The sequence below is a fragment of the Candidozyma haemuli genome, assembly GCF_002926055.2.
Source record: "Candidozyma haemuli strain B11899 chromosome Unknown D_2014730914, whole genome shotgun sequence".
In the NCBI taxonomy this organism is placed as follows: domain Eukaryota; kingdom Fungi; phylum Ascomycota; class Pichiomycetes; order Serinales; family Metschnikowiaceae; genus Candidozyma; species Candidozyma haemuli.
The window spans coordinates 1,427,695-1,451,946 of NW_020289911.1; the positions used below are offsets into that span (position 1 = coordinate 1,427,695).

Here is a 24,252-nt window from a genome sequence, read left to right on the forward strand (position 1 = left end):
CGCTACTTCATTATGAATGCTTACGATGTGTTCATCGAGCCAACTACAGTCAATAATTGCGTTGGATGTAATTTTATTTCATCTCAACAGAAGCATTTAGTGGTCGCTAAAACTTCAATTCTACAAATATTCGAAGTATTGAAAAAGAAACCGACTGCTACCCATAGAGAAGGCTATAAACTTAAATTGGTTCTGCAGTATAAGGTACAGGGAAAAATTACGGACATCAAACCAATTCGTACTATTGAGTCGAATAATCTTGATTATCTTTTAATATCTACCGAAAAGGCAAAGTTCTCATGCATAAAGTGGGACAGTACCAAGCATGGTATCCAAACGGTTTCCTTGCACTTCTACGAGCACGTTTTGGAGGAAACAAGTTATGAGGATATTCCAAAGTCTCAACTTTTGGTTGATCCAAACTCGAAAGCATTAGCATGTCTACGTCAAGCTAATATGTTAGTCTTTCTCCCCTTCCATCAATTGGGTGACGAGGATGAAGATGATAGCGAAAGTGATGATGACGAGTCAGGTATTGATAAAAGCAATCAAGACAAACAGAACCTGAATGATGCAAGAGATGCGGATGCGCTGAAAGTGGAGTTCAGTGCAGCCGTTCCACGCAATATGTCCCTTTTCGAAGAGAGCTTGGTCTTAGAAATCAACTCGTTGAATAATAGCATCGGAGAGGTGATTGATATTCGATTTCTAAACAATTATAGAAGACCAACTATAGCTGTCTTATCCCAGCAAAAAAGGACTTGGACAGGGCTCCTACCTACATCGAAGGACAATGTTCAGTTTACGGTGTTGTCTTTAAACTTAAGAGCTCGGTCAGCGACAACTGTATTAAAACTTGAAAATTTACCGTATGATATTGAACGAATCTATCCTGTACCGGGTCCAATGAACGGGAGCTTGTTAGTCGGGTCGAACGAGTTAATTCATGTTGATGGCGGTGGCATTTCACGCCGAATCGCTCTCAATGAGTACTTTGCAGACACAACGGATATGGCTCGTGGCTTCTCTGATCAACTGTCACTCAACTTGAAACTCGAAAATTGCACTTTTGCCAAAATATCGAACGAGACGAAATTACTCATGCTTTTACGCGATGGCACGAGCTATTGTATTAGCTTTGAGATGGATGGCAAAGCTATAAAGAAGATGTTTGTTGAGGGTTTTGTATCAGAGTCGTTCAACCAGTGGAAAGTCCATATGCCAGGTGAAGTGGCTTCGTTAGACGACGATTTGCTATTTTTTTCGAGCCGTACAGACGATGCGTCACTTGTGACAATTAAAGGGAAACAACACGCGGCGCTGGCACCCTCTGCTACTCTAACCGAATCGAAAGCGGAAGAGGAAGAAGATGACTTTTACGATGAAATGGGCTCCTCATCGGGCAATATTTCTCAGGGAGGTATCATAGAGGTCATTGAACACGATAGTCTTACCAATAATGGCCCAGTGTCTTCCTTTACATTGGGCCATTATTCCAGAGAGAAGTTCGTTACTAATTTGCCAAATCCGGATTATGAACTGAAATCCATCTTCGCATCAGGCGGACTTGCTGATACTGGCCATATTAACATTTTTACGCCTACAATTCAGCCTGAAATCAAGACTTCACTTACGTTCTCTCAACTCAATCGGCTATGGACACTCAGCAATAAGTACCTCATTACTTCCGATGACCCGAATAACAAATCCGAAATTTTTGATATTACTCAATCTTATGCACGCTTACCAGCGAAGCAGTTTATTCATGACGAATTGACGGTTGCAATGCACGAGTTAAGTGATGGAAAGTATATTTTACAGGTGACCCCAAAGCACGTTGTGCTATATAACAACCGTTTTAAACGAATGTCGACCTTAGATCTGGAATTAAGTGACGTGTCAGATGCTGATATTATAACCAGTGTTTATGACGACGGCTTCCTCATGTTGTTTCTTTCTACAGGAGAGCTTATGATCTATACTATCAATACCTACAGCAAGACTTTTACGAAAATTCCGTTACCTAAGCTCTTGAATGAGGCACTTATAACTACTGGTTATATCACAAACTCGCGCCTCTTGAATGCTGTTACGAAAGACCTTACCTTACTTACTGCTCGTGGTCAAAAGAGATCTAGAGGCGGTAATCAAGTGGCCGCGGTTAAAGCAGATGAACTGTTCCAAGATCCAAAATCTAAGATATTTATAGTGGTCACTGGTGACAACAGAATTGTGGTCTTTAACAGATTTCACAACGAGAAATGCTTTCAACTCAATTCAGCTGAAAAGTTTAGTGACTTGCTCACATTGGGCTTTTTTGATATCGTTTCTGGTGAACCAGATCCTGTTATCAAACAAGTTGTTCTTAATGATCTTGGAGATGAAACATGCAAAGAGGAATATCTTACAATTTTGACTGTCGGAGGTGAAATTTACTGCTATAAACTCTTCTTTGACGGAGAGAATTTCAAATTCATAAAGGACATTGACACCCCGATCACAGGGGCTCCCTTTAATGCCTTTGCCGAGGGCACATCTATTGAACGAAGAATGGTTTTCTTTTCCAATATCAGTGGCTTCACTTGCATTTTGGTAACTGGCATTATTCCATTTCTCATTGTCAAAGAAAGGAAATCTACTGTTAGAGTTTTCAAGTTCCTGAAGATACCAATAGTCTCGTTTGTTCCATTTAGTGACGACAATCTTAAGAATGCCCTCATCTATCTCGATACGAAAAAGAACGCCAGAATAGTGGAAATTCCCCAATCATTCAATTATGAGAATAGATTACCAATGAGGAGGGTCAACATAGGCGAAACGGTCAAATCTTTGGCGTACCATGAGGGCTCCAATACTTTTCTAGTGTCTACCTTCAAAGAAATACCCTATGACTGCGTTGATCTTGAAGGTAATCCTATTTTCGGTTTGAAGCCTAATAAACCGCGCGAGGCATCGTATAAAGGGCTGATAAAGCTTTTGTCTCCTATGAATTGGGGGGTCATTGATACAATGGAACTCGAGGACAATGAGGTCGGATTACATCTTAAGACTGTCCCTTTGGATGTAGGGAGTTCACTCAAGCGGTTCAAAAACAGGAAAGAGTTTGTCCTCGTTGGCACCGGAAGGTATGCTACAGAAGATCTCGTGGCAAATGGAGCGTACAAGCTCATAGAAATCATTGACATTATACCTGAGCCGGGAAAGCCAGAAACCAACCACAAGCTCAAAGTGTTCACTCATGAAGATGTTCGAGGAGCTGTCACGGCCATTTGCGATGTAACCGGGCGTTTCTTGATTGCCCAAGGCCAGAAGATCATTGTCCGAGACATCAAAGACAACAGTGCCGTCCCAGTGGCTTTCTTAGATACAGCGGTGTACGTCACTGAGGCAAAATCCTTTGGCAATTTCGTCCTTCTAGGGGATACGTTGAAAAGTGTGTGGCTCGCAGGTTTCGATGCTGAGCCTTTCAGAATGCTTATGCTTAGTAAAGACGTCCATGGTCATGACGTCTCCTGTGCTGACTTCCTTGTGAAGGATGAAAATCTTCACATCGTTTTAGCAGATAGCAAAGGTGTCCTTCATGCGCTTCAGTACAACCCTGAAGATCCCACCTCATCTAACGGACAAAGACTTCTTTCTAAGGCTGCTTTCAATACCAACTTCAAAACCTCTTGCATGAAAAACGTTCCCAAGTTCGAACAGTTCAATCAATCGATCGAGCCTGACAGACAAACTTTCCAGACTATCGCTTCCAGTACTGAAGGTGCTTTTTACGTCATATTTCCTGTTGATGAATCACTTTACAGAAAGTTTTATGTGCTTCAACAGCAATTAATAGAAAAGGAATTCCATCCATGTGGTTTGAACCCGAAACTGAACCGAATGGGTAGCACCACGGCTACTGATGGGAGCTCTCGCCCTATTCTAGACTGTGAGCTCATCAGGCGGTATGCCAAGTTAAATGATGATAGAAAAACTACTTTGATGCAAAAGATCGGCATAAACGCTCAAGTGGAGTTGTGGAAGGATCTTGTGGAGATGGAGAATGTTTTGAACGTACTCTAGGTTTTTTGCACGTGACTTTGTCGTCAAATCAGTTCGCGTGTTAGCATTAATCGAATATCTGTACTACACCATAGGGTATGATGGACTCTGAACATAACAAAGAAAAGAATCCCTCCAAGAAAGCAAAATCTGTTTCTTTCTCACTGTCTGTGGGAGATATCAGTAGTGATACCGTGAATAGTCAAGACGTGGACATCCCAAAGACTAACAGTCCCTTGTGGCCAAACCCCATTCATTATCTTTTAATAATCAATGCATTGTACTCAAAGGGTCTCACCCTTGACCCATTAGGCTTAATGTTAGCTGGAATCCCAATTTTGGTTCTTGCTCAATGCTTCTACGGTTTTGTTTTGATCACGCTGAGCAAGAATACGTATCAGGGAAGGACTATAAAGGATAACGCCCCTTTGGTTGTTATTACAGCTACAGTTGCCTCGCTCCTACTTGCTAACATCGTTTTTGTAATGGTGATTCTTATGGGTGCCCCACTTGCAAAACTTGTGACTGAAACTTATGTCCTTTCCATCCATATCGCTTTGTTAGCTATTCAGCCAGTGCTAGTACTTTTTAGACTTGAATATGGACAGTTGCGCAAGTTCTTCACAACAGATAAAGTCTATTCTGAAGTTCTTTCGAACACAGTCTTATGCTCCTCCTTTTTTGCCTTGTTGGGTGCTTGGCTCGGTGTCATACCTATTCCACTCGACTGGGATAGACCTTGGCAACAATGGCCATGTACAATCTTGACTGGGGCGTACATCGGCGGCTTTATTGGGCATAACGTTGCAACAATTAGACTGCTACTTTTTTAGGTGCCAATGACTGTCAGCTGTTGAGTATAATGTCAGTTCACTTTTCAAACAAATGATCTCCGTTTTACATTCATGTGGAGAACCGTGAGGGATAGATTCCGCAAAACTGGGCCGGTTTTTCCAACTTTGAAGTGTATCGTTTCATGAAATTCCCCATCTGAAACACTTGTCACTTTTCAGCCGCAATGATGATGATTATTTAGCTTGCCTTTCTGTTGGTAAACTCCTCCAAGGGCTAATGTGGGAGTTTTGGTGTCTTTTGTGACTCAATTTTGTTCAGCTTTAGCTCCCGTGTGCTTTATGTTTGGTAGCAAAATGTACAATGTGTTGTTTGGTTACTCCTTCTTCGTATTTAGGATGAAGTTTTGGATCTCCAATCTCTCCCATCACATACTCGAATATTCTATTTGCATTCAATATACGCAGCGACAAGCAAGCTCGAGACAGGACAATAGAAGTCATCCTAGGGTTTGTTAATAAAGGTAATATAATTCGAATTCACAAGATTCAGTGTAGCCTATCTAAATCAAACTTCGATAAGCACTGCATAGGCAGCATGTCTGTGTCTTAAGGATGAAAATAGCTTGCACATCTGTGGCCATTAGCAATGGTAAAATGAAATAATCATTATCAACCTCAGTTCTTTCTCTTTTCTTTCTTTTCTTCGGTATCGGTTTTCTATAGCTAGACAATGTTATCAGATGTGATTTTATGGGGAAGTCGTTGTTACATCGCTGTTCCCTGAGTAGCCAGTGGGATTTGAAAGAGTAACTAGCAAAGACCAATGTAATTCAAACTTTTGTGACCGAACAGTAAATATAAGAACCGAAATGGGAAGTATAGCTGTTATCGCCCACACTTTTAGTGCGAAAGCTAACTTCAAAAGTACGTTCGGTTCGTCCGGGGTATGGGAGGCAGATATAACCGAACGGCAGAGATAGATAATCTTTTTCGAGGTAAGAGGTAATAGGTGTTAAGTCTCCAGTTATCAGAGCATTGAGTATAACGAAGAGTTAAGAACCGAAAGAAAAAAAAAAAAAAAAAAAAAAAAAAAAAAAAAAAAAAAAGAGAAAAACGTAGTGGTGTGTATCATCATCACATCCCAACCACCCGCATAATGCGCATCAACAATCGCCTAATTAAAACGCGTTTCAATGACAACTTGTTGACCTGGGCTCGCTGGCATGGCAGAATTTCAAAAAATTCCGCATATTGTGGGCCATAGTGATGATGACGCATCTATCCATCTCTATAGCACTATAGGTCCTGCTCGGCCACTGAAGACCAGAAGTTACGATAAGCGTATCTTGAGTGTCCTACATTCGAAAAGTGTATCTGGCAGCACAAAGGAAGCCAACCGATTAAATAGTGCATTCAAAGAGTTTACGATTCAAGAACTCACCGTTTCGAATAACGCTGATAAATGGACCAATGTTACGGGGGCTAACGTTATGCATGATGACAAAATGTTTCCCATCAGCGACAGAACGCAAGCTTCAACAGGAAAATGGTGCTCTATCTCAACTACACAACTTATTGGTGTACTCATTGGTATCATTGTCGCAATTCTTTATTTTTGTGTACCAGGGTTCATTCATCTGCTTGACCAAACCACGGCACGTCAATTAGAACAAATCGAGAAGTTATCACTTGGATTGGAGAGACTCTCTCGTGATTCAATCCTGGGCATCGGTTCAAATGCAAACTATTTCTCCAACCTAGATGAGTTATGGACGAAGGTAGACTCGCTTGAACGTAATGTACTAACTCGAGAAGAACTGTTCGTTTCCCTATCACACGAGATTAGTGCCCTAGATGAAAAGTTTAAAACCATTCAATCGCTAACTCATGACGCAGAAGGCTTTGACTCTAAGCTAAGTGCTATATCTGACAAACTAACGCGTGTTTCATTGATCGATGCCGAACTTCGGAACCTCAAAGATAACGTCTTTAAGTCCACTATCCATCAGCTCTCCCATCACGTTCCGGTTTTCATCAAAGACCATAAAATCCAATACGTTCCAGAATTTGAAAATTTCATTCGTAACATTACCACTGAAGAAATCCTGAGGTTTTGGAGTCTACCGAAGTCGGTTGACGGTCACTCTAGAGATGAAGCTCTGGCTCATTTTGAAACGGAGAAACATCCCAATTTTGATCTAATTCGTCAATTTTTGAAGAAAGAAGTATATGCTCAGATTTTAACAGAGTTAGCAAGGGCCCAGGATATGAATTCTAGTTCAAGCTTATACGGATTTCTTGCGTCTGATGCTAGCAATCTGATGCTCACTCTGAGGTGTCTCAATGGGACGAAAGAGAAAAATGATTTAGCGCTGTCAACCGAACAGGTTTCATTAAATTACGCTGACTATGATATTGGAGCAAGGGTATTGGGTTACCTTACCTCAGACAACCGTCCAAAAAGGCGAACAAGTCTACTGAAAGTTTTTTTAGGGTGGTACGACTACTTAACTTCAAATGGGCTCAAGGATCCTTCCCACTTGAAGTACAACGCAAACTCCGTCTTGTCAGACAAGGGTCCATTCTGGCAGTGTGGATCAAGTTCATGCACCATCGGGATACGTCTCAGTGCCCCCATAATCTTGACGGGTTTATCGATAGATACTCCATTTGAGCAAATACCAGCGACAGTTAAAACTCCTGAGCTGATTTCCGTGTATGTGAAGCCAAAGGTTCCATTTCATTCGAGAGCTCTTCGGGAGTTGCAGAAAGTCACCAGACCGGGGTTTTCGAGTAAAACTGCCAACCCATACTTGCGCAAGTTTTTTAAAATCGAGGAGATCGATGTGAGCATAAATCATGAAATGAGCTTCATAAAACTCCCTAAGAATTTCACACAGCTTTGCGTTCCCGTGAGAGATATTTATATCGAATTTATGGCCAACGAGGGACCAACTGGTGTCTTCGGTATAAAAGCCTATGGACATACACCCCGTCCAGTACAATCGCCCAATCCCGCCAACTCGAATGATAGCAGACAAACTGACGCAATGAAGGGAAAGATGGAGTCAACTCACAGTGTCCCCCACGCTGTCGTTTTAGGCGACGACTTGCTTACATAAAAACTCGTGTTAAATTCTAGTATTGCTATGCCAATTCAGTATGTAAAGATTTGATATCACCCGAGAGTAGTTTACCCAAATCAAGCGTCCGATTACTCGTCATCATCATCATCGTCGTCACCACCCTCGAGGAATTTTGGTTTCACATCCTTCCACAACTTACCTTTGTTGTGGTTTTCATACCATCTAGTAACGGCAGAGTCAAAAAAAGCTTGGAAAGCAAACGCTCCTCCAAAGATGGTTGCGACGTAAAGCGAGTTTCTTTTGATCAAAGCAGAAAGCTAAAACGTTAGTATTCTTATGACCACCATATATTCGATACCAAGACTAGCTATCAGAAAGAGAGCGAAATAATCACATAAACATAAGGAGGGGCAAAATTTGGGAAGCCTGTGAGCCTCGATTTCTTTATGTTGCTTAACATACCATGCTATTATCCTATGGGGCCTTGGTAGTATGATGAAATTTTTGAATTATAAGTATTGTATAATGCGCACTATGATTGGATCTTCGCTTGTTATGTCTGGTATACAGCTCTATTCAATCTACTTCTTCAATCTACTTGTAGTGTCGCGCAAGCCCATCAGTGGCTCTGTGTGTAACTCATTCTATCTTGGTACCCTGCAATTTATCGGTGGCGTCCAGAACGGAGTCTGCCTCAGCAGCTTGCTTTACACCGGTGCCGCTACCAGGATATCTAGTACCTTTGTTTTTAACCTTTTTCACCTTCTTCTCCTTGACCTCAACTGGGTAACCATCAGCGGCTGCCTTTTGAAACTCTGTACTAGCGTCGTAAGTTTCTCTAATTGGCTTTAACAACTCATTAATTTTATCGCTAACACCTGCCTTCAAATCCACTGGTGAGAGGTCACCATTTACAAAAGCTGTTGTGAGCTCCTCCAAACTTTCATAATGAATGGGGCCGCCATACTTCTCAGGTCTATCAATGTGGAAACTGAAGGAGCCTTGAACATCCGTCTTGAGCTCATGGATAGGCTGTATGACGTTCTTAACGAATGCAATCAAGCCATTTTCAGGGTCACCTGGAGCACAGAAAGCTGCACCTATTTTCTTCTTTACAACCTTTGGATCCTCGATGATGTCAATCTTTGAATTTGGATCTGAAGCACTCATTTTGCCCCCCTGTCCTAGACCTGGAACCATCGGGTTCATCAAATGCGCTCTTTTCTTGTAGCCAATACCATTCAAATTCTCTTCAGCGAGGACGAAGATTTTGCGTTGGTCCACACCACCAAATTGTGCATCAACGTCTAAATAGTGCTCATCTAGCGCTTGCATCAAAGGATAAATCAATCCAGAGAGTAACGGGTTTGCCACCTGCTTCACCACGTCAGCTCCTGCCCTCTTAGCGTCGTTCTGTGAAACTTTATTTGACAATTTGAAAATGTCCATTGTGTAATCACCGCTCAATTGGTAAGAGGAACCGACAACGAACTTCAACTTCTCAATAGGCACATTGATCGACTTTAAGATGGCTTTTATCACATATTCGTAGTATTTGGCGCGATGCTGGACGACTTCTAACGGAGCTTTCATATTATCCAAATAAGCATGTAAGTCGGCAATCAAAACTGTCACTTCACAGCCTGCTTTCAAGAAATGGCCCAATTTGACCATTGGAACGAAGTAGCCACAGTGAGGTTTGCCCGTTGGAGCCGTACCCCAATAAACCTTGAGAGGGCGCTTCTCTTTCTCTAGAACATCTTTGATTATCTGAGGATTCAAGACTTCTTGTAAGCCTCTCGTAATCAATTCGAATTGCTTGTCAGGATTCATGGTAACAAAACTAGTCTCAAGCAGGTACTCTTCATACCTCTGTGCCATTTTTTCTGGACAGTTTTACATCCGTACATCTCACTTCATATGGTACAGTTGCATACATGTCAAGTTGCCGAGCTCTAGGTGGCCGAATTATTCCTACTGAAAGCGGCAAACGAAAGAAGATAAGCCTCTTTCATGATGCTTTTTTTCAAGAGTGAAGTCATATCGGTGAAAAAATAAGAACGAAAGTGTACACAAAACAAATAGCGCTTCAGACGGAACAGATACTACCTTCAATCACGCCCTTGAACAGACAGTAAGCAGTAAATTCATTGGAACATTTTTTTTTTTTTTTGACCGATTCTCTTTTAGTAGGATAGTAGGGAAATATCTTCCAAACACAAAAATGGAATAGTCAAATAATTGGGAAATAGTATGTTGATGAGCCATGAGGTGAAAGAGCACCCCCTTTTGACTACTTTAATATCTTGTATCGACATATCTGCAGATATAGCTTCTTGTCTTCTGAATCATGGGGCTATTATTGTTTTTTTTCTGTCACCTACCGGATACCCACTTCGATTTGGGAACCCATCCACTGGACCTGCGTTCCTGTAGCCAGAAGTCCGCGACTGAAGTAATCATGATTTGAAGTGGCCGCGCTATTTCGCTTCTCTACAAACCTCACGAGAAGGTCTCGTAAAATGGATGAGTTAAAAAGGTATCTTGTCGAACTTCTGAATTATTTCTGCTTCAAGGACCTTAGGGCTATCAAGGTTAATATCTATAGAGCACTTTATTGGGCTGTCACAAATAATGGCGAGTTCATCAAGGAGATATTTCCTGCCATCACTGAAGATCAAAAAGCCGATCTAAAAGACTTCAAGTGGGACCCGAATTCTGCCCATGACAGAAAAGAAAGACAATTTTACACAAACTTTGATGTTGGAGAGTACAGTCATCCCAGGGACCAAATATGTGGCTACAGTTTCAAAGAAGGAGATACAATCTATAGATGTGAAGAATGTGCTTATGATGAGACTTGTGTGTTGTGCGCTCATTGCTTTAATAAAGATGACCATTTTGACCACAATGTCTCGTTCACATATGCTAGTTCTGGCAATGAAGGGATGTGTGATTGTGGAGATGATTCTGCTTTTGTCAGACAGTTGAACTGCGGCTGCCAAGAGACCTTGAGTCTAAATCCTGGTTTCCAAAAAGTTATCCACGAGTTGCTAAGAACTGTATTCAGCTATTCACTTGATGTAACCAATTTTTCCATTACTCCCTTACGATTCATTCAGCAGAATCTTGGAGATCCAGCATCGTGTGCGTTTGACACAAAGAAGTTATCTGATTATGGATCTTTATCGGTTGAAGAATACGGTGCTATAGACCTAAACAGTGATGAGTCCTGGTATCTTGTTTTATGGAATGACGAGAATCATAATTTTGAAGAGGCGCAGACTGCAATCAGGGCTGCCACAGGTGTTTCAAACACTGTTGCGGAACGGATGGCAAGGCTCATCAACTCCTCTGGTAGGGCGGTACTCAGAGAAGCGTCCCATCCTTCTGAATTGAAGAATTCTCAAAGGCTGGCAGGAGCCGATGGGCTAGTCTCGACTATTTTGTCCAGACGAGACTATGTCCGCGAAATGATTGTAGATACAATATTTAACTGGGTGTCCGAGATTATTTCATTTCCTGGTAACAGTGCATTCCGTGAAGAATGTAAGAGACAACTCAGTGCTGTATTACTCGAGCCTGGTTTTCAGTTTACGAAATCATTGTCTTCAGTGCAATTCCATGGAAACGAATTGCACCTAAGAGAAGAGTGTTCTAGAAGCGGTATTATAATGGACGGAACACTCGAGGATTTGAGTCCAGTTGTTCTTGAACAAGATAATTTCTCCCTCGATAGTCGCTTGGACGACCTATTGAAGCCAGACCTTTCAAAAAGAAGATCTAATTCTAGACTTCAGTTTCTACTTTTTTTTGACATCCGATTTCCACTTCGTACCAGGAAGCGGATGAGAAAGATAATTCTCAGCTTGATAGGGGGTGACAGAGATTCGAAAGCGATGTTTGCCAAGCAGTACATCGAATGCTATCCTCAGTTATTACTTATATCAGCATTATCCGATCGAGAGGAAACATTGTCGTGTATGGATCACATCAGAGTCCAATTATTTACATGCCCCAAAACCAATCAAATGATTACAGAAAGTAACAGTCTACCGCTCATCGTGAGTCCCCTCTGTTGGTTGATCGAAAATTTCGCGACTACGACTACATCTCCAAGTGGATTTCCCAATATCAAAGAGATAATTTATGACTTAAGAAGCAAGCGAGAAAAATCTGCAATTGAAAGAGCTATCACCTCGGGGATCAATGATTTAACACACGTTCTTGGCAAGAACATGAGCCCTAACATAGCGCTGCACGTCATGGAGCACGGCAATTATTATCATCTATTATTGTTGATGAAGTACTTTCAGGGCTCATCATCAATAACCAGAAAACTTGGCGACCATGTCGGCCAAGAGTTACTAAAAGATGTACTTGTCTTTCTCCAGAGGGCCGTTCCGATATACTACATTTCGAAAAGTGCCATGCAAGTTTCTAATGAATCCCAGAAGGGTATAGCTGCAGCACTTAGTGAAACATTGCGTCTTTGTGCAATGCATCAAGAGAGGCATGAACCCACTGATGCTTTTTCTGGAGGCTTCAAGGTAAGCACCCATCAAGTCTCCTTGATCAATCCTATCAATGCTTTTCTATCCCATTTGATCCAGTTCTGTCCACATCCGCAATTGAATGGAAATCTTCGCTCGTCAGCGAGCACGCTTTTGTATATGGTCGACTTTTCCCTAAGAAGCATTGTTCTCGTTTCGCAGGTTAAAGTTGGGTTGTGGATTAGGAATGGAGCCGCTGTCTCCAGGCAAGCGTCATATTATAGCGAAAGCACCATGAGAGAGATGGCTTATATTCGTCAAATGCATTACATCCAGTCCGCTGGGATATATCCCTTGGGCGAAATAGCTTACGCGCGCGATCTTCATCTTCTTCAAACGGGGTTGATATTTGGGGATCTGGTGAAGATATTTGACTTGCTAATAGATAGGTGGGAAATCAAAGACTGGTATCACGGTAAAATCGACACGGCATCCTGTGTCTACGAGGAGCGTTTTGCCTACATCTGTGAGCAGATTATAAGAATTCTTTATCAAATGTTCACAGACCGGACACTTTTCCACTCTTCCCTGAAAGAAGAACAGTCCCAGAAGCTTATTATGAAAATTTCATATTGCCTTTGTGACGAACCCAAATCATTTTCAGACTTGATTTCCGACTTTGATGAAGAATCATTTGATCTAATCGACTTTGAAAGTAACGTGCTGAAGTGTGCTTCCCTTCAAAGTCCTTCTGGGCTCACAGATTCGGGTGTCTATAGGCTCAAGCCGATATTTTATGAGTCTTTGGATCCGTTAAGTTCTTATGTCGAACTGAGCAGGTACGATTCCGTCGCCGAGTCTCTTGTCAAAAATTTGGCAAAATCCAGGAAGGTCAAAGAAGACGAGGTTGTCCTCAGGCCTCAAATACTTCAGGCACAATCTTCTACAATAGATGAAAACTTGATTAACTTTTTCACCACAAAACAATTCGCAAAACTCGTTTACAAGCTCATGCAAGAGTCTATTAATTCAACGGAAGAAATCTATATTCTGCAGTTGTTGCATCTATTGCATGCAATATTGTTAGAAATTGAGGCATCTGACCAGAGGGCGGTCCATCTTGAGAAATACATTGACATCCCTGTCTGTGATCTACTTCTCACGATTGCTGAATCGTCAATGTCCAACTCGGTTACTGTAAAAGCTGATTTTTTGCTCACGAAGTTCATTGAAATGGATGCTCGCGTCACAAGAAGTCTTCTTGATTGTTTCGGCGAGAATCATATTCAGCTTTACAAGAAGAGGAAATTGGAGTCAGCCTCCCTTCAATCAACTAGAAGAAAGGACAGTGCTGAAAAGAGAAAGTCGAAGGCTCTCAGAAAACTTGCTAAGCAGCAGCGGTCCTTCGAAGCTCAAAATGACATAAAAGAGTTGTCTTCTCAGCCTAAGGGTCTGAATATAAGGCATTGCGTTGTATGTGGAGAGCCAGAATCCCCCAGCGAGCTCTTTGGAATACTTCTTTGTTGCACAAAGAACTCTACGTTTTGGAAGGTTCCTGCTTTTGATGATGACTTTAGTCACTTGGCTTTTTCTCGTTACGATGCTCAATTACCACAAGGAGAAGGTCAAATATATTCTAGGGGCTATCCATATAAAAGGATGAGAGAGAAAGGCTTGGATCTGAAGATTTCGGCAACCGTTGCATCCTCTTGTGGACATGGTATCCATTTTAATTGTTTTTCTAATCAGGAAGGTCGTATGAAGTTTTTTCCTTGTCTGTTATGCCACAACATTCATCATAGCTTTTTGCCCAGTTTCATGGCATCATCTAACCCTGACTACAAACTACTCTTGACTCAAAACCCTGAAGTTCAGACAGATGGTGAATCAGAATCAAATTCGGCTAAAATCACTAAGCAACTTTTGAATGAAGCGTACTGGCTGGACAACGGTCGGTTGTTAAGGAGGTTTGTTAAGCCGGTGCTTCGGAGCCTCGATAAAGTATGTGCTGACAACGATTCTCTTAATCGCCCTACTGACAAGTTACCTTTCTTGTCTCGCTTAATTGCAAATACTGTGCGTGCAAATGAAATTGCCACCCGAATTGACGGAAATGACGGCTATTACAATTTCCTTGATCAGACCTCTGCGCAGTTGAGGGTTACGATCGTCTCGTTAATTCAAGTTCATTCTTTCCTTTCAACATTTATTGACAATGGCCCCGAACCACATGTACAAGGGCAATCATGCCCGGAAGAGTCTGTATTCACTGGAATGATCATGAACTATTTGAAAGGAAGAGGGCCTGCTTTGCATTTTATTCAACGAGGATTCAGCAGACTTGTTATATTCCTGATATTTGAATTGGTCAACGACGTGAGAAACAAGCATTACTCAACATTAATCAATCAAACATACCAAAGCTGCTTTGATTGTAATCTGATTGAGTCTCCTATCAAATTTTTGAGAAAATTTCTTAGGGACATGTGGATTGAGGTTGAGAAAGATGCTGATGATATCATCAAGGTGGTTTCTTTCCTTATCGAGTCACTTGAAACTGTCGTCTTGACTTATTTGAGGCAGTGTGCTATCTTTTGGGATCTTGTTACTGGGGTTCCCTCGGAGAATGGCTACGTGATGTCAGATTCGATCAAAGACTTGACATCGGTGTTACGGTCTCAAAAGCAACTGCCTACCGAAGCACTTTCTTCATTCTTTGAACTCCCTTCGGTAATGAGCTTCTTGGAAGATATGGCTTCTACTAATCCAACTTGGACCGAGGCAGCAGCGTTCTTCTACAGTTATAGTCCCTACAATTATTATGAAGACAAAGAAAGGAACAGGACGTTACTAGAGTTCCCAGGACGAGTATCCTTGATTGATATTCCCGATGATTACAATTCCTGCGTCGTCGACCCCGTGTATAAGACGAAAGACGCTCGTTACGATTCGATCTGTTTATCATGTGGGGCATACCTCAACTCTCGAAAGGCTTTGACCCACCATCGAGACTGCTGTTGGATGCCTCTTTATTTCTCGCCGAATGGTAATATATTGAAGATGATTATCCAGGCAGATTCTACACATCTCAATGCCGGTATTCCCGCACCATATCTCACTGTTCATGGCGAAGTGAAGCGTCGAGGAGTCCTTGGCAAGGCTTATTTAAGTCATTTCAGGTACAGCCATATAAACAAGCTTTGGTTAAACAGCGGAATCCACAGTTTTATCGCAAGGCTTTTCTTCGATGGAAGTCTTCCCCAAGTCTTCAGAACAGATGTTCCCATTTTGGATGACGGCCTTTTTGAAGTTGACGAAGATGATCTCATGGATGGTCTCACATTTCCTGGAGAATAAAGGCTTATAAGGTCTCCCATCCACCAGCATCAATCACACTATCAAGATTTCGTACAATGTAGTTTGGTATATCATGTTGTAGCCAAAATAGCCGAATGAATTCATCATACCGCTTCTGCAGCAAAAACACAGCTTTCGTCTTTTTGTTATCGCCTGCCACCTCGAAGTGCAGGTCGATGTAGGGAATTGCATGGAAAGATCCTCCATTTTTGCTAAGGAGTAAAATAGACCTATCCTTTGGAAGAAGGAAAATACCCACACTGCTTTGACATTGCTTGGTGTAATGAGTACTACATTGCCCGTACCTGCTTCCTATAGCAGCCCTTTGAAGATCACACACTTTGCCACAAAACATGCAAACTGCAGGGTTCTCGATTGATAAATGGGGGAAATCGTATCGCTCCAGATAATAATATCTCGTGAAAAAGTCATCCAATCTTTTGGGCAAACGAATTAGCAGGATACGACCAGGATACTCAAGTTTAACACGACTATCAGGGTCTTCAATATAAAGTGAAGATTTCTGCTGAACGAAGGCCAAGAAAGACGTAAATCTCTTTGCTTCCAAAGTAGACATGAAGCTTTCTCCGCACATTCTTTTGATGGAAACACTTAAGGTCGGTAGATTGAGTAAGTTGCATAACCTATCCGCCTCAAAAACAGAGTTTTCAAACAATCCAGAAACTTCGCTATCTGAATGACAATTCACAAAAGCGAATATTGCAGCTTGACGTAAAAATGGTGTTACACTTTTGAGCAACATTGAGAAGACAACAAGGCCGAGCCTTCGCTCACACAATATTTGATCGTTCTTCTCGCCATACAGACCTGTCGCAAACATGGAATTGAGCACTTGAATTGTGCTCACAGAATCCTCATAAGCTATCAAGTCAGAAAAAGGAACATCCAAAATATCGTAACTCTCACGACGGAAAAAGTCTCTGTCACGAAATTCAGTGACAAGAATATGGAAGGTTTGAATGACACGTCCGATGAAGCATGACTTTAAAATTTCATGAAACGAAAACCCTGCTGACGGTACAGGTAAGACATTGACGAGTATCTCCAAAAAATCATGATAAATAATCGTTTGGTTGAAGCGCTCCGCAGACAACGTTAAAACATTAGCAAGAATTTTGACGTGAGTATCAGGTTTTTTTGCAGAGTTTTTGATCCAGTTCGATGTCTTCATTATAAGACTGGTGATTCGAAATTCATTCAATGCTCTTAAATTAATTAATGCGCTGTTGGAGATTTGTTCAATTAACAAACCAGAGCTCGAGGATGTTCCGCGTAGGCTCATTTCTAACGACTTGATGGTATTAACAAGGATATTGGAGGAATCGGCCTTAAATATTTCGGGGAATGTTAGAAGTGACAAAATTTGAAACATGTTGGAGAGAAGGATACGGAACTGCTGCTGACCTGGGGATTCCAGCGATTCCGCGTCCTGGCCAATTATTTCTTTCGCTGAATTTGTCAAGATCGAGAACTCCTGAAGGTCGTCAGATGCCGCCTTGCAGAAATTTTCTAGCCAAAACTTATTCTGTAAATTATTCTTCAGTAATGATTCGAAATGATCACATTCCGACGAGCCTGGCAGTAGCAACTTTTTCATAGACCTGTTATTAGCTGCCCATAGGATCGGAACGAACATGTTGTTAAGTGCTTTGCAAAGAGGACACAAAAACTCACGATGCTCAATGTTATCTGGGGTATTCCGCGTTATATGGTTTGACCTTGAACGATTACTTGAGAGAAATTGCACATAACAATTGAAATGCATACCATGGCCACAAGTCAGTGATACAAGTCTGCTGCTAACATGCGCCTGATTATCAAAGCCGGGTCCGACCACAAACTCACCTTCAGTTCTCTCCATATATTCCTGATAACGCGCCGACTTTGCTTCTGGGAAAGAATTATCATCTGTTTCATTCAAATTCAGATTATCCGAGAACGCTTTTAGGAACCAGTAGTCGTCCTCAAACGGTACATCCCTGAATTCTGAAGACCTTGAAATATGCACAATCACACCTAGTGGTCCAGCATCCTTCGCTGTATCTTGACAAAGAATGCAATGTGAGTCGGGAAACTTCCAGCCTTCCTCTTCGATATCTTCCATTTCATCGTCACTAAAATCTGATGCAATATCGTTCTGGCGGAGAAACAGAGACTGTTGTTTCTTGAATTTAGCCATAAGCCTATTTTGTCTTTGAAAAGCTAATCTTTTCCTTCGTTCGGCCTCGTTCTCTGTGTGACTCTCGTTCGGTGTAGAAAGTAGCTTTGGATCAAAATGCTCAACAGAAGCTTCCATGACAGCAAAGAATTGTTCCACGTGCTCGCTGAAGGATTGTATTATAGCTCGTACTTTAGAGTGGTGTTCTTTAATCTCATCATGGAGTAAAGCCTTGTATAACAAACCAGCCAACGAATAGTGCACGTTCGGCAATAGTCTCGTAGACTTATTGCAGAATGATTCGCTTGGTTCGACGGTCACGTTAACTTCCAAGGCAGAAGTGTGGATTACGTGTAGAAGGGTATCCAACAAGCTATCAAACTTCTGAGGTCCTTCTGATAGAACATAACGTAGGCACGTTGCTAAGAAGGAGACAAAGTGGAACGAAGCAGTAAAGTTTGCAAGAGTTTGGTAGATACCGACTCCCTTTCTTAGCTCAACCGAAGGCTGTATGAAGACCTCTTCGATAGGGCGATTCGTCCTTCTCCTTATTCTCTCCTTGATAAGCTTGATAGCTTCATCCTTCTTATTCAGTGTATAGTTATGGTAATATGGATTCACTCTCTCGTAAAATACTTCCTTCAAGACAAAAGTTCCCGTCTCATTCCCTGATCTAGGTTCTTTGAACTGAGCAACGGTCTCTAATATTGAATCAAAAGATCGCTCCGAAACAATGTGGTCTGGAATCTGAGAGCATAATTTGGAATAATTCATGGATCCTAGACATAGCTGATGAATGATCTCATCTTCTATCTTCGCCTTGGTAATCTCATTAGCTCCTAAGTGTCTCGAGAAGAGGCCCTCGGTTAGCACATGAAGAAAAAAGCTGAGACATTGATCGAGGATGTATGGCAACATTGACATATCATAAGGGCATTTCTTATCCGGTAAATACTCATCATTCAAAAGCCAGATACCTAGGATGTTGCGAACAGCCTTGTCGACGTCGTTACATATGAGATATATCTGTGCCAAAAAAATATCGCGTAAATACCCTTGCTCTCTTAAGCCCGTACTCTTGTAAAGCTGAAGTTGGTTCTTTACGCTGAAGCCATTACGGACCCAAAACCCAGTTTTAACTTGAGCTGCTAAAACAATGGATTGGATTGGGTAATGGAAGAGAATCTTGACACTCGTTTCCCATGACTCTTTGCTTGAATCATTACAAGCATCTTTCGAAGCTTTTGCGAAAATGTCGAGCAAAAGCGCTTTATCCGTATAAGCTGCATATTCAATAAGCCAAGATAAGAACAGATGCAAGGGATGAAGGAAACTTACTGCACGCCCAGAGTACCCTAAGTTTCCCGGGTCGTTTTCCTCAAAATTTAATTGACCGTAATCAACTTCATTATGAGCTTTACTGCCCGAGACCGTCCCTTCAAGCTTGATTATGTGTTGCACGACGTACGATATCGAATCACTGAACACTTGCTGTCGACGGTTAAGATCATCAGTATTCTTTAAACACTGAGATACGTAATCAGCCAATTGATAAATAACAGGTATAGCATGAAAGAAAGCAGCGTAATCAGAACTCTCATATTCGACGTGACTCTCTACTTCCCTTCTCAAAGTAGGTTTCCCTTGGAACAACGATAGTATATGGCATGTCATTGGTATCATACTGTCTGTTCGCAGGACATCGCTGTTTTGACCACGAGATAAGATATAGCCAATGTCGAAAAACAACTGGCCCCATCTTCGATTCTTTAAACTCGCTAATGATAAGTCATTATCGGGCGCTAATCTTGTGGAATGGGTGTGGCCATACTTTAAAAACAGGATTGCCGTTCCAAAGATTCTTTCAGCACCACCTTGCATGAGTATTGCATTTGAATTCGATGGTGAAACGAAAAGCTGGCATGATAAAGTACACATCACATTTATTTCAGGATCTCCATCGAGGTTAAGAAACATGTCCGAAAGGAACGGATATATATCGCAATATTGATAGCAGACCATGCCTTTCCATTTCAAGTTGGTAATGAGTGTCGTTGCATACATGGTGTGTAGTGCTAATCTGAATGCTTTCCAATAGCGGATATCAAGGTATGATAGATATTGTAGCCGTGACCCGAAATGATTTCCCTGTGAGATACTGACCGAGCAGTAGTTACATTCATCGTAAAGGCTTTCGAGATGTTTCCATGGTTTTAAGACAGTATTCCAAGGGTCGCCCATCTCCTCTATAGAAGGGATATCAAAGTTTGAATTGAGATGCGCAATGTTACCTTGCTGCGTTGCTATGGAAGTGTTGGAAACTAAACCTCGGTTCCATCTCATGCAGAAAGCTCTGCAAAAGAGATTTCTTAGAGGTTCATTTGCTTTCAAAAGATCACAAGAAGAAATACTCTCCAACCACAAGACGATTTCAAAACACATTTCTTCTCGGAATTCATCACGAGAGTTCCTTATGCAAGAGGATAAACCGGTCGCACTCAAAAGCCGTTGGCGTTCAAACAATAGATTCGGGTCCTTTGATCGGATTACTGTGGCACGCCCATGGTCTTGTATACGTTTGGCGACCATTTCAGCAAACTCCGGTACCTTTTTACTTGCCAAGTGGATCCGCTGAACAGCATCACGAAAATGCCTGATTTGATCGTTATACGCGATTAACGCGAACTTCTCGGATGGTGGATCGCTATGACTGGTATGTGGATATCCGTACCTTTCTGGACTGAGTTCACAATTTGCAGTTAGTCGGTCGTAATTTGAAATTACTTCATGTGGGGAAGCAAATTGTTGATCACTTTGACACATGACATCGACAATGAAATCTAATAAAATACCAACCGTATCAAGCAATGTTTGTTGCAAGTCAGTGCTGGGGGTCATATGCTTCAATTTCTCAAACGAATCATTCGTTTCATGATAAACACAGAGAAAGTCTTTTACCCAAGCTTCAGGATCCCCGCAGTCACACACACCACCATTTTCTCGCACGCATATAGACACGTTGACATTGTGACCTTCATGGCTCTCTGGTCGAAAGCAGTTTGCGCACAAAGCACAAGTGTCGTTGAAGCCACAAGTGAGACATTTGTAGATGGGTTCACCCCTTCGAAAAACGCGAGCACATGGCAGATCTGTGTGAAAGGCATGATGATTTGCTTCTCCGTTTGGTGGCAGGATCCTAGCTATATGAGCAACATACTTGAAGAGCAGCCATTGGATTACCTCATCAAGTTCTCGGTAAGTGTCCTTGCCCTGCTCAAAAAGCTGAGGGAAAATGAGGTTGAGATATTTGGCATCAATTGTGAAAGCACGGAATAATTCTTTCCTTAATCGATATTTGACATCTTCTGTGAAAGAGAAGTTCAGCTGTGAAGGAAGATCGAATAAAAACCGCTTGAGGCCAATTAGAGATACTTCACACATTCTGTTCACCTCACTAAGTACGGCAATTCTGAAGCTGAGGAATATGTTACTCTAATCCAGAAGGTGACTGCACTGTCAGACAGAAGCTGACGGTGGCCAAACTTCAGATTCAAACGGGTCTCTAGTACATGCACCTCTATCGGTCACGTGATCTCTTTGTCATAATCTGAGATCCCAGCGCTAAGACAAAACTGCCACCAACCCATCCCATATCTATATAGAAAGAGGTCGAATTTTTGAACGTCATGGATTTCCAATTACTCTCTTCTCCCAACGAATTCCTGAATAAGCAGAAACTTCAGAGATACCAAGACTATATGGCTTTGGCGTTGGGCGTCGCATGTGGAATACTTTGTTTGGAAAGTCTTTCTGGCTTCGTTTTTTATATTGTCACGAGCACCTTGTCTAATTCGACATTCTATTTGATATGCTGCGATGGTCGTCCTTCCCGCTTTTTTGGCTCTCCATTTAAGCGAATCTTTTTAGACAGTTTTCTCGGAAACCTACCGGGGTTCGTTATGATGTGGTGTCTAACTTCCGCCTTGGTTCAATAGTCAAAGAAGATCATCGTCACATGGTACGTTGGGAACTTGGGCGGCCAAATCAAGGTGGCATTGGCTTTGGGGTATGGCTACAATCGTACGTCGCTCGTATCTGACGTTTCAGTTTTCCAGGGTCGATAAGTGAAGCACAACTTGATTATGGACAGGAGTCCGTTTAATTTTAAGTTATTTACAAACAATCTATGTGTGAAGCACATATGGCAAGCATAAAGTTTAGACAACTTAGCAATTCACTTCACTTCGGCTTGTTTTTTTTTTTTTTTTTTCGGTTTTTTGGTTTTGTGAGTGTTTTACAAATAGTATGGTCCTTTGGTAATCGCGCCCGCTTTGCATGTAGTCCCAGTCATTTCCTATACAACTTGCCTGCGTGCACTTGTGCCGAACTCGCTCGCCATTTTATTATATACGTATCCTCATCATTGGAGTACATTAATTCCTAACGATTCTTTTACAATGGAGAAAATCGATCTTTCATCAAACTCTAAGTCTATCAAAGATGCGTACGAGAAAGTTATTCGTGGAAATGGAGCTACCTATAGTGTTTTCTCTGTTGACAAATCTGGAACCCTCGAAGTAACTAAGGTTAGCACTGGTGATTTAGACGATTTCGTTGACGATTTCTCTGACGGAGTCGTTCAATTTGGCTTGGCAAAAGTTAACGTTCCAGGTTCTGACGTATCAAAAAACTTGTTACTCGGTTGGTGTCCAGACAATGCTCCGGCTAAGTCCAGGTTGTCATACGCTGCTAACTTCGCTGATGTTTCGAAGGTTTTGAGTGGATACCATGTGCAGATCACAGCCCGTGATCAAGATGATTTGAATGTTGAAGAATTCGTCTCTAGGGTTGCCGCTGCCGCTGGTGCTAGATACACTGCCCACTCTGCTACCTCGAACGTGACCCTGTCGAAGTCTGGGTTAAACATGCCTCGCTCAAAACCTGATGCCAGTTCAGCTTTTAAATCTTCAACTCTGCAGGCCAAAGGTAAACCAATTCTTCCAGCATCTTCCAAGCCTTCAAGCTCTGCTACAATCCTGAGAAATCAAGCCACGGTGGGTGACGAAGATGATGAGTGGGCTGGTGAGAAAGAAATTGAGGAGCGAGACTTTGAGAAGCAGCCATTAGATCTGGTTCCCTCGGCCTACAAGCCAACGAAAGTGGACATTAACCAATTAAGACAACAGAAGTCCGATACCATTTCGTCAAAGCCCAAGCCGTTTTCTTCCGGGGACGATAAGGCCAAAGACGATAATATAACAAAATCCTTGAATGATAAGCTTCATATTTCTGAGCTGCCAGCTGATGGCCGCCTCACTTCAATGCCGAAGCCACGTGTCGGAAGCTCCGTTGCCTCTCGTTACACCGCTGCTACTGCAGGTGCAAAGTTCGGATCCAAGCCAGTAACTAATTCTAAACAGGATGGGAAGGATAAGGTCGCAGGAGGTCTATCAAGAGACTTTGGATCAACTGGAGGGAAAACTCCCGCGCAGTTATGGGCAGAGAAGAAGGGTATGTATAAAGACGTGAAGGTGCATGAGCCAGGAGCACATGGGGATGCCCCTAATACCGAAAATGAGGGCGTTAAAAGCGAGCTTAAGGAAAACTTGGAAAGTTCAGCAGACGATACAAATCTGCCATCTGATGCTCAAACACATTATGAGAGAGAAGATGATGATAGGGATGATGATGATGGAAGAGAAGAAGATGAGCCCCAAGAGAATACTGGGCTGTCCGAGACCCAGGTAGATTTGTCCGCTAGAAGATCCGAGTCTGCAACACAGGCCCGTCCTACCGCTATTGCTGCTTATGATTACGACAAAGATGAAGATAACGAGCTTGAATTTAGAGAAGATGACCGCATCGTTGACATTGATTTTGTGGACGAAGAATGGTGGTCTGGTACAAACGAGCGAACTGGAGAAGTGGGATTGTTCCCTGCCTCATATGTCACTATGGTTGAAGATGAAAATGATAATGATGTTGACGATGATGATGACCATGGAGTCCAGACAGCTGTCTCGGGTACTGGCCCAGAAGTGGCTTCCGACCAAAACACTAAGTCGGCTGTTGCTGAATTTTCCTACGAGAAGGACGAAGATAACGAGATCAGTTTTGCAGAAGGTGATTTGATTACTGATATAGAATTCGTGGACGAAAGTTGGTGGTCTGGTAGAAATTCAAAGTCGGGAGAAGTTGGTTTGTTTCCTGCTAATTATGTTAATTTGAACTAGATGCTGGTTTCATATTATACATAAGCTGCTTTGAAGTTGTGTACTAATTTGAAGTATAACCCGTAA

General features: G+C 42.0%; 6 protein-coding genes across 6 annotated transcripts; 4 read left to right on the forward strand and 2 right to left on the reverse strand. All coding sequences in view use genetic code 12, as the record gives it.

Annotated features, from left to right (window-relative positions):
- Positions 1–12: 12 nt before the first annotated feature.
- Positions 13–4,877, forward strand: CXQ85_003056 (cleavage/polyadenylation factor CFT1; the record flags this gene model as incomplete). The annotated part of the gene is made up of 2 exons (XM_025486712.1): positions 13–4,056; positions 4,140–4,877. The coding sequence occupies 2 exons, from the start codon at positions 13–15 to the stop codon at positions 4,875–4,877; spliced, it is 4,782 nt and encodes a 1,593-aa protein (XP_025344262.1).
- A 1,184-nt stretch (positions 4,878–6,061) lies between these two features.
- CXQ85_003057 (uncharacterized protein) lies at positions 6,062–7,960 on the forward strand (the record flags this gene model as incomplete). Its single annotated transcript, XM_025486713.1, has 1 exon — positions 6,062–7,960. The coding sequence occupies one exon, from the start codon at positions 6,062–6,064 to the stop codon at positions 7,958–7,960; it is 1,899 nt and encodes a 632-aa protein (XP_025344263.1).
- Positions 7,961–8,052: 92 nt separating this feature from the next.
- Positions 8,053–9,805, reverse strand: TYS1 (tyrosine--tRNA ligase; the record flags this gene model as incomplete). Its single annotated transcript, XM_025486714.1, has 2 exons — positions 8,053–8,241; positions 8,609–9,805. The coding sequence occupies 2 exons, from the start codon at positions 9,803–9,805 to the stop codon at positions 8,053–8,055; spliced, it is 1,386 nt and encodes a 461-aa protein (XP_025344264.1).
- A 641-nt stretch (positions 9,806–10,446) lies between these two features.
- On the forward strand, positions 10,447–15,774 carry UBR1 (E3 ubiquitin-protein ligase; the record flags this gene model as incomplete). Its single annotated transcript, XM_025486715.1, has 2 exons — positions 10,447–11,723; positions 11,766–15,774. The coding sequence occupies 2 exons, from the start codon at positions 10,447–10,449 to the stop codon at positions 15,772–15,774; spliced, it is 5,286 nt and encodes a 1,761-aa protein (XP_025344265.1).
- A 33-nt stretch (positions 15,775–15,807) lies between these two features.
- On the reverse strand, positions 15,808–20,017 carry CXQ85_003060 (putative ubiquitin-protein ligase; the record flags this gene model as incomplete). The annotated part of the gene is made up of 2 exons (XM_025486716.1): positions 15,808–15,889; positions 16,251–20,017. The coding sequence occupies 2 exons, from the start codon at positions 20,015–20,017 to the stop codon at positions 15,808–15,810; spliced, it is 3,849 nt and encodes a 1,282-aa protein (XP_025344266.1).
- Positions 20,018–22,410: 2,393 nt separating this feature from the next.
- On the forward strand, positions 22,411–24,186 carry ABP1 (Abp1p; the record flags this gene model as incomplete). Its single annotated transcript, XM_025486717.1, has 1 exon — positions 22,411–24,186. The coding sequence occupies one exon, from the start codon at positions 22,411–22,413 to the stop codon at positions 24,184–24,186; it is 1,776 nt and encodes a 591-aa protein (XP_025344267.1).
- Between the last annotated feature and the right edge of the window lie 66 nt (positions 24,187–24,252).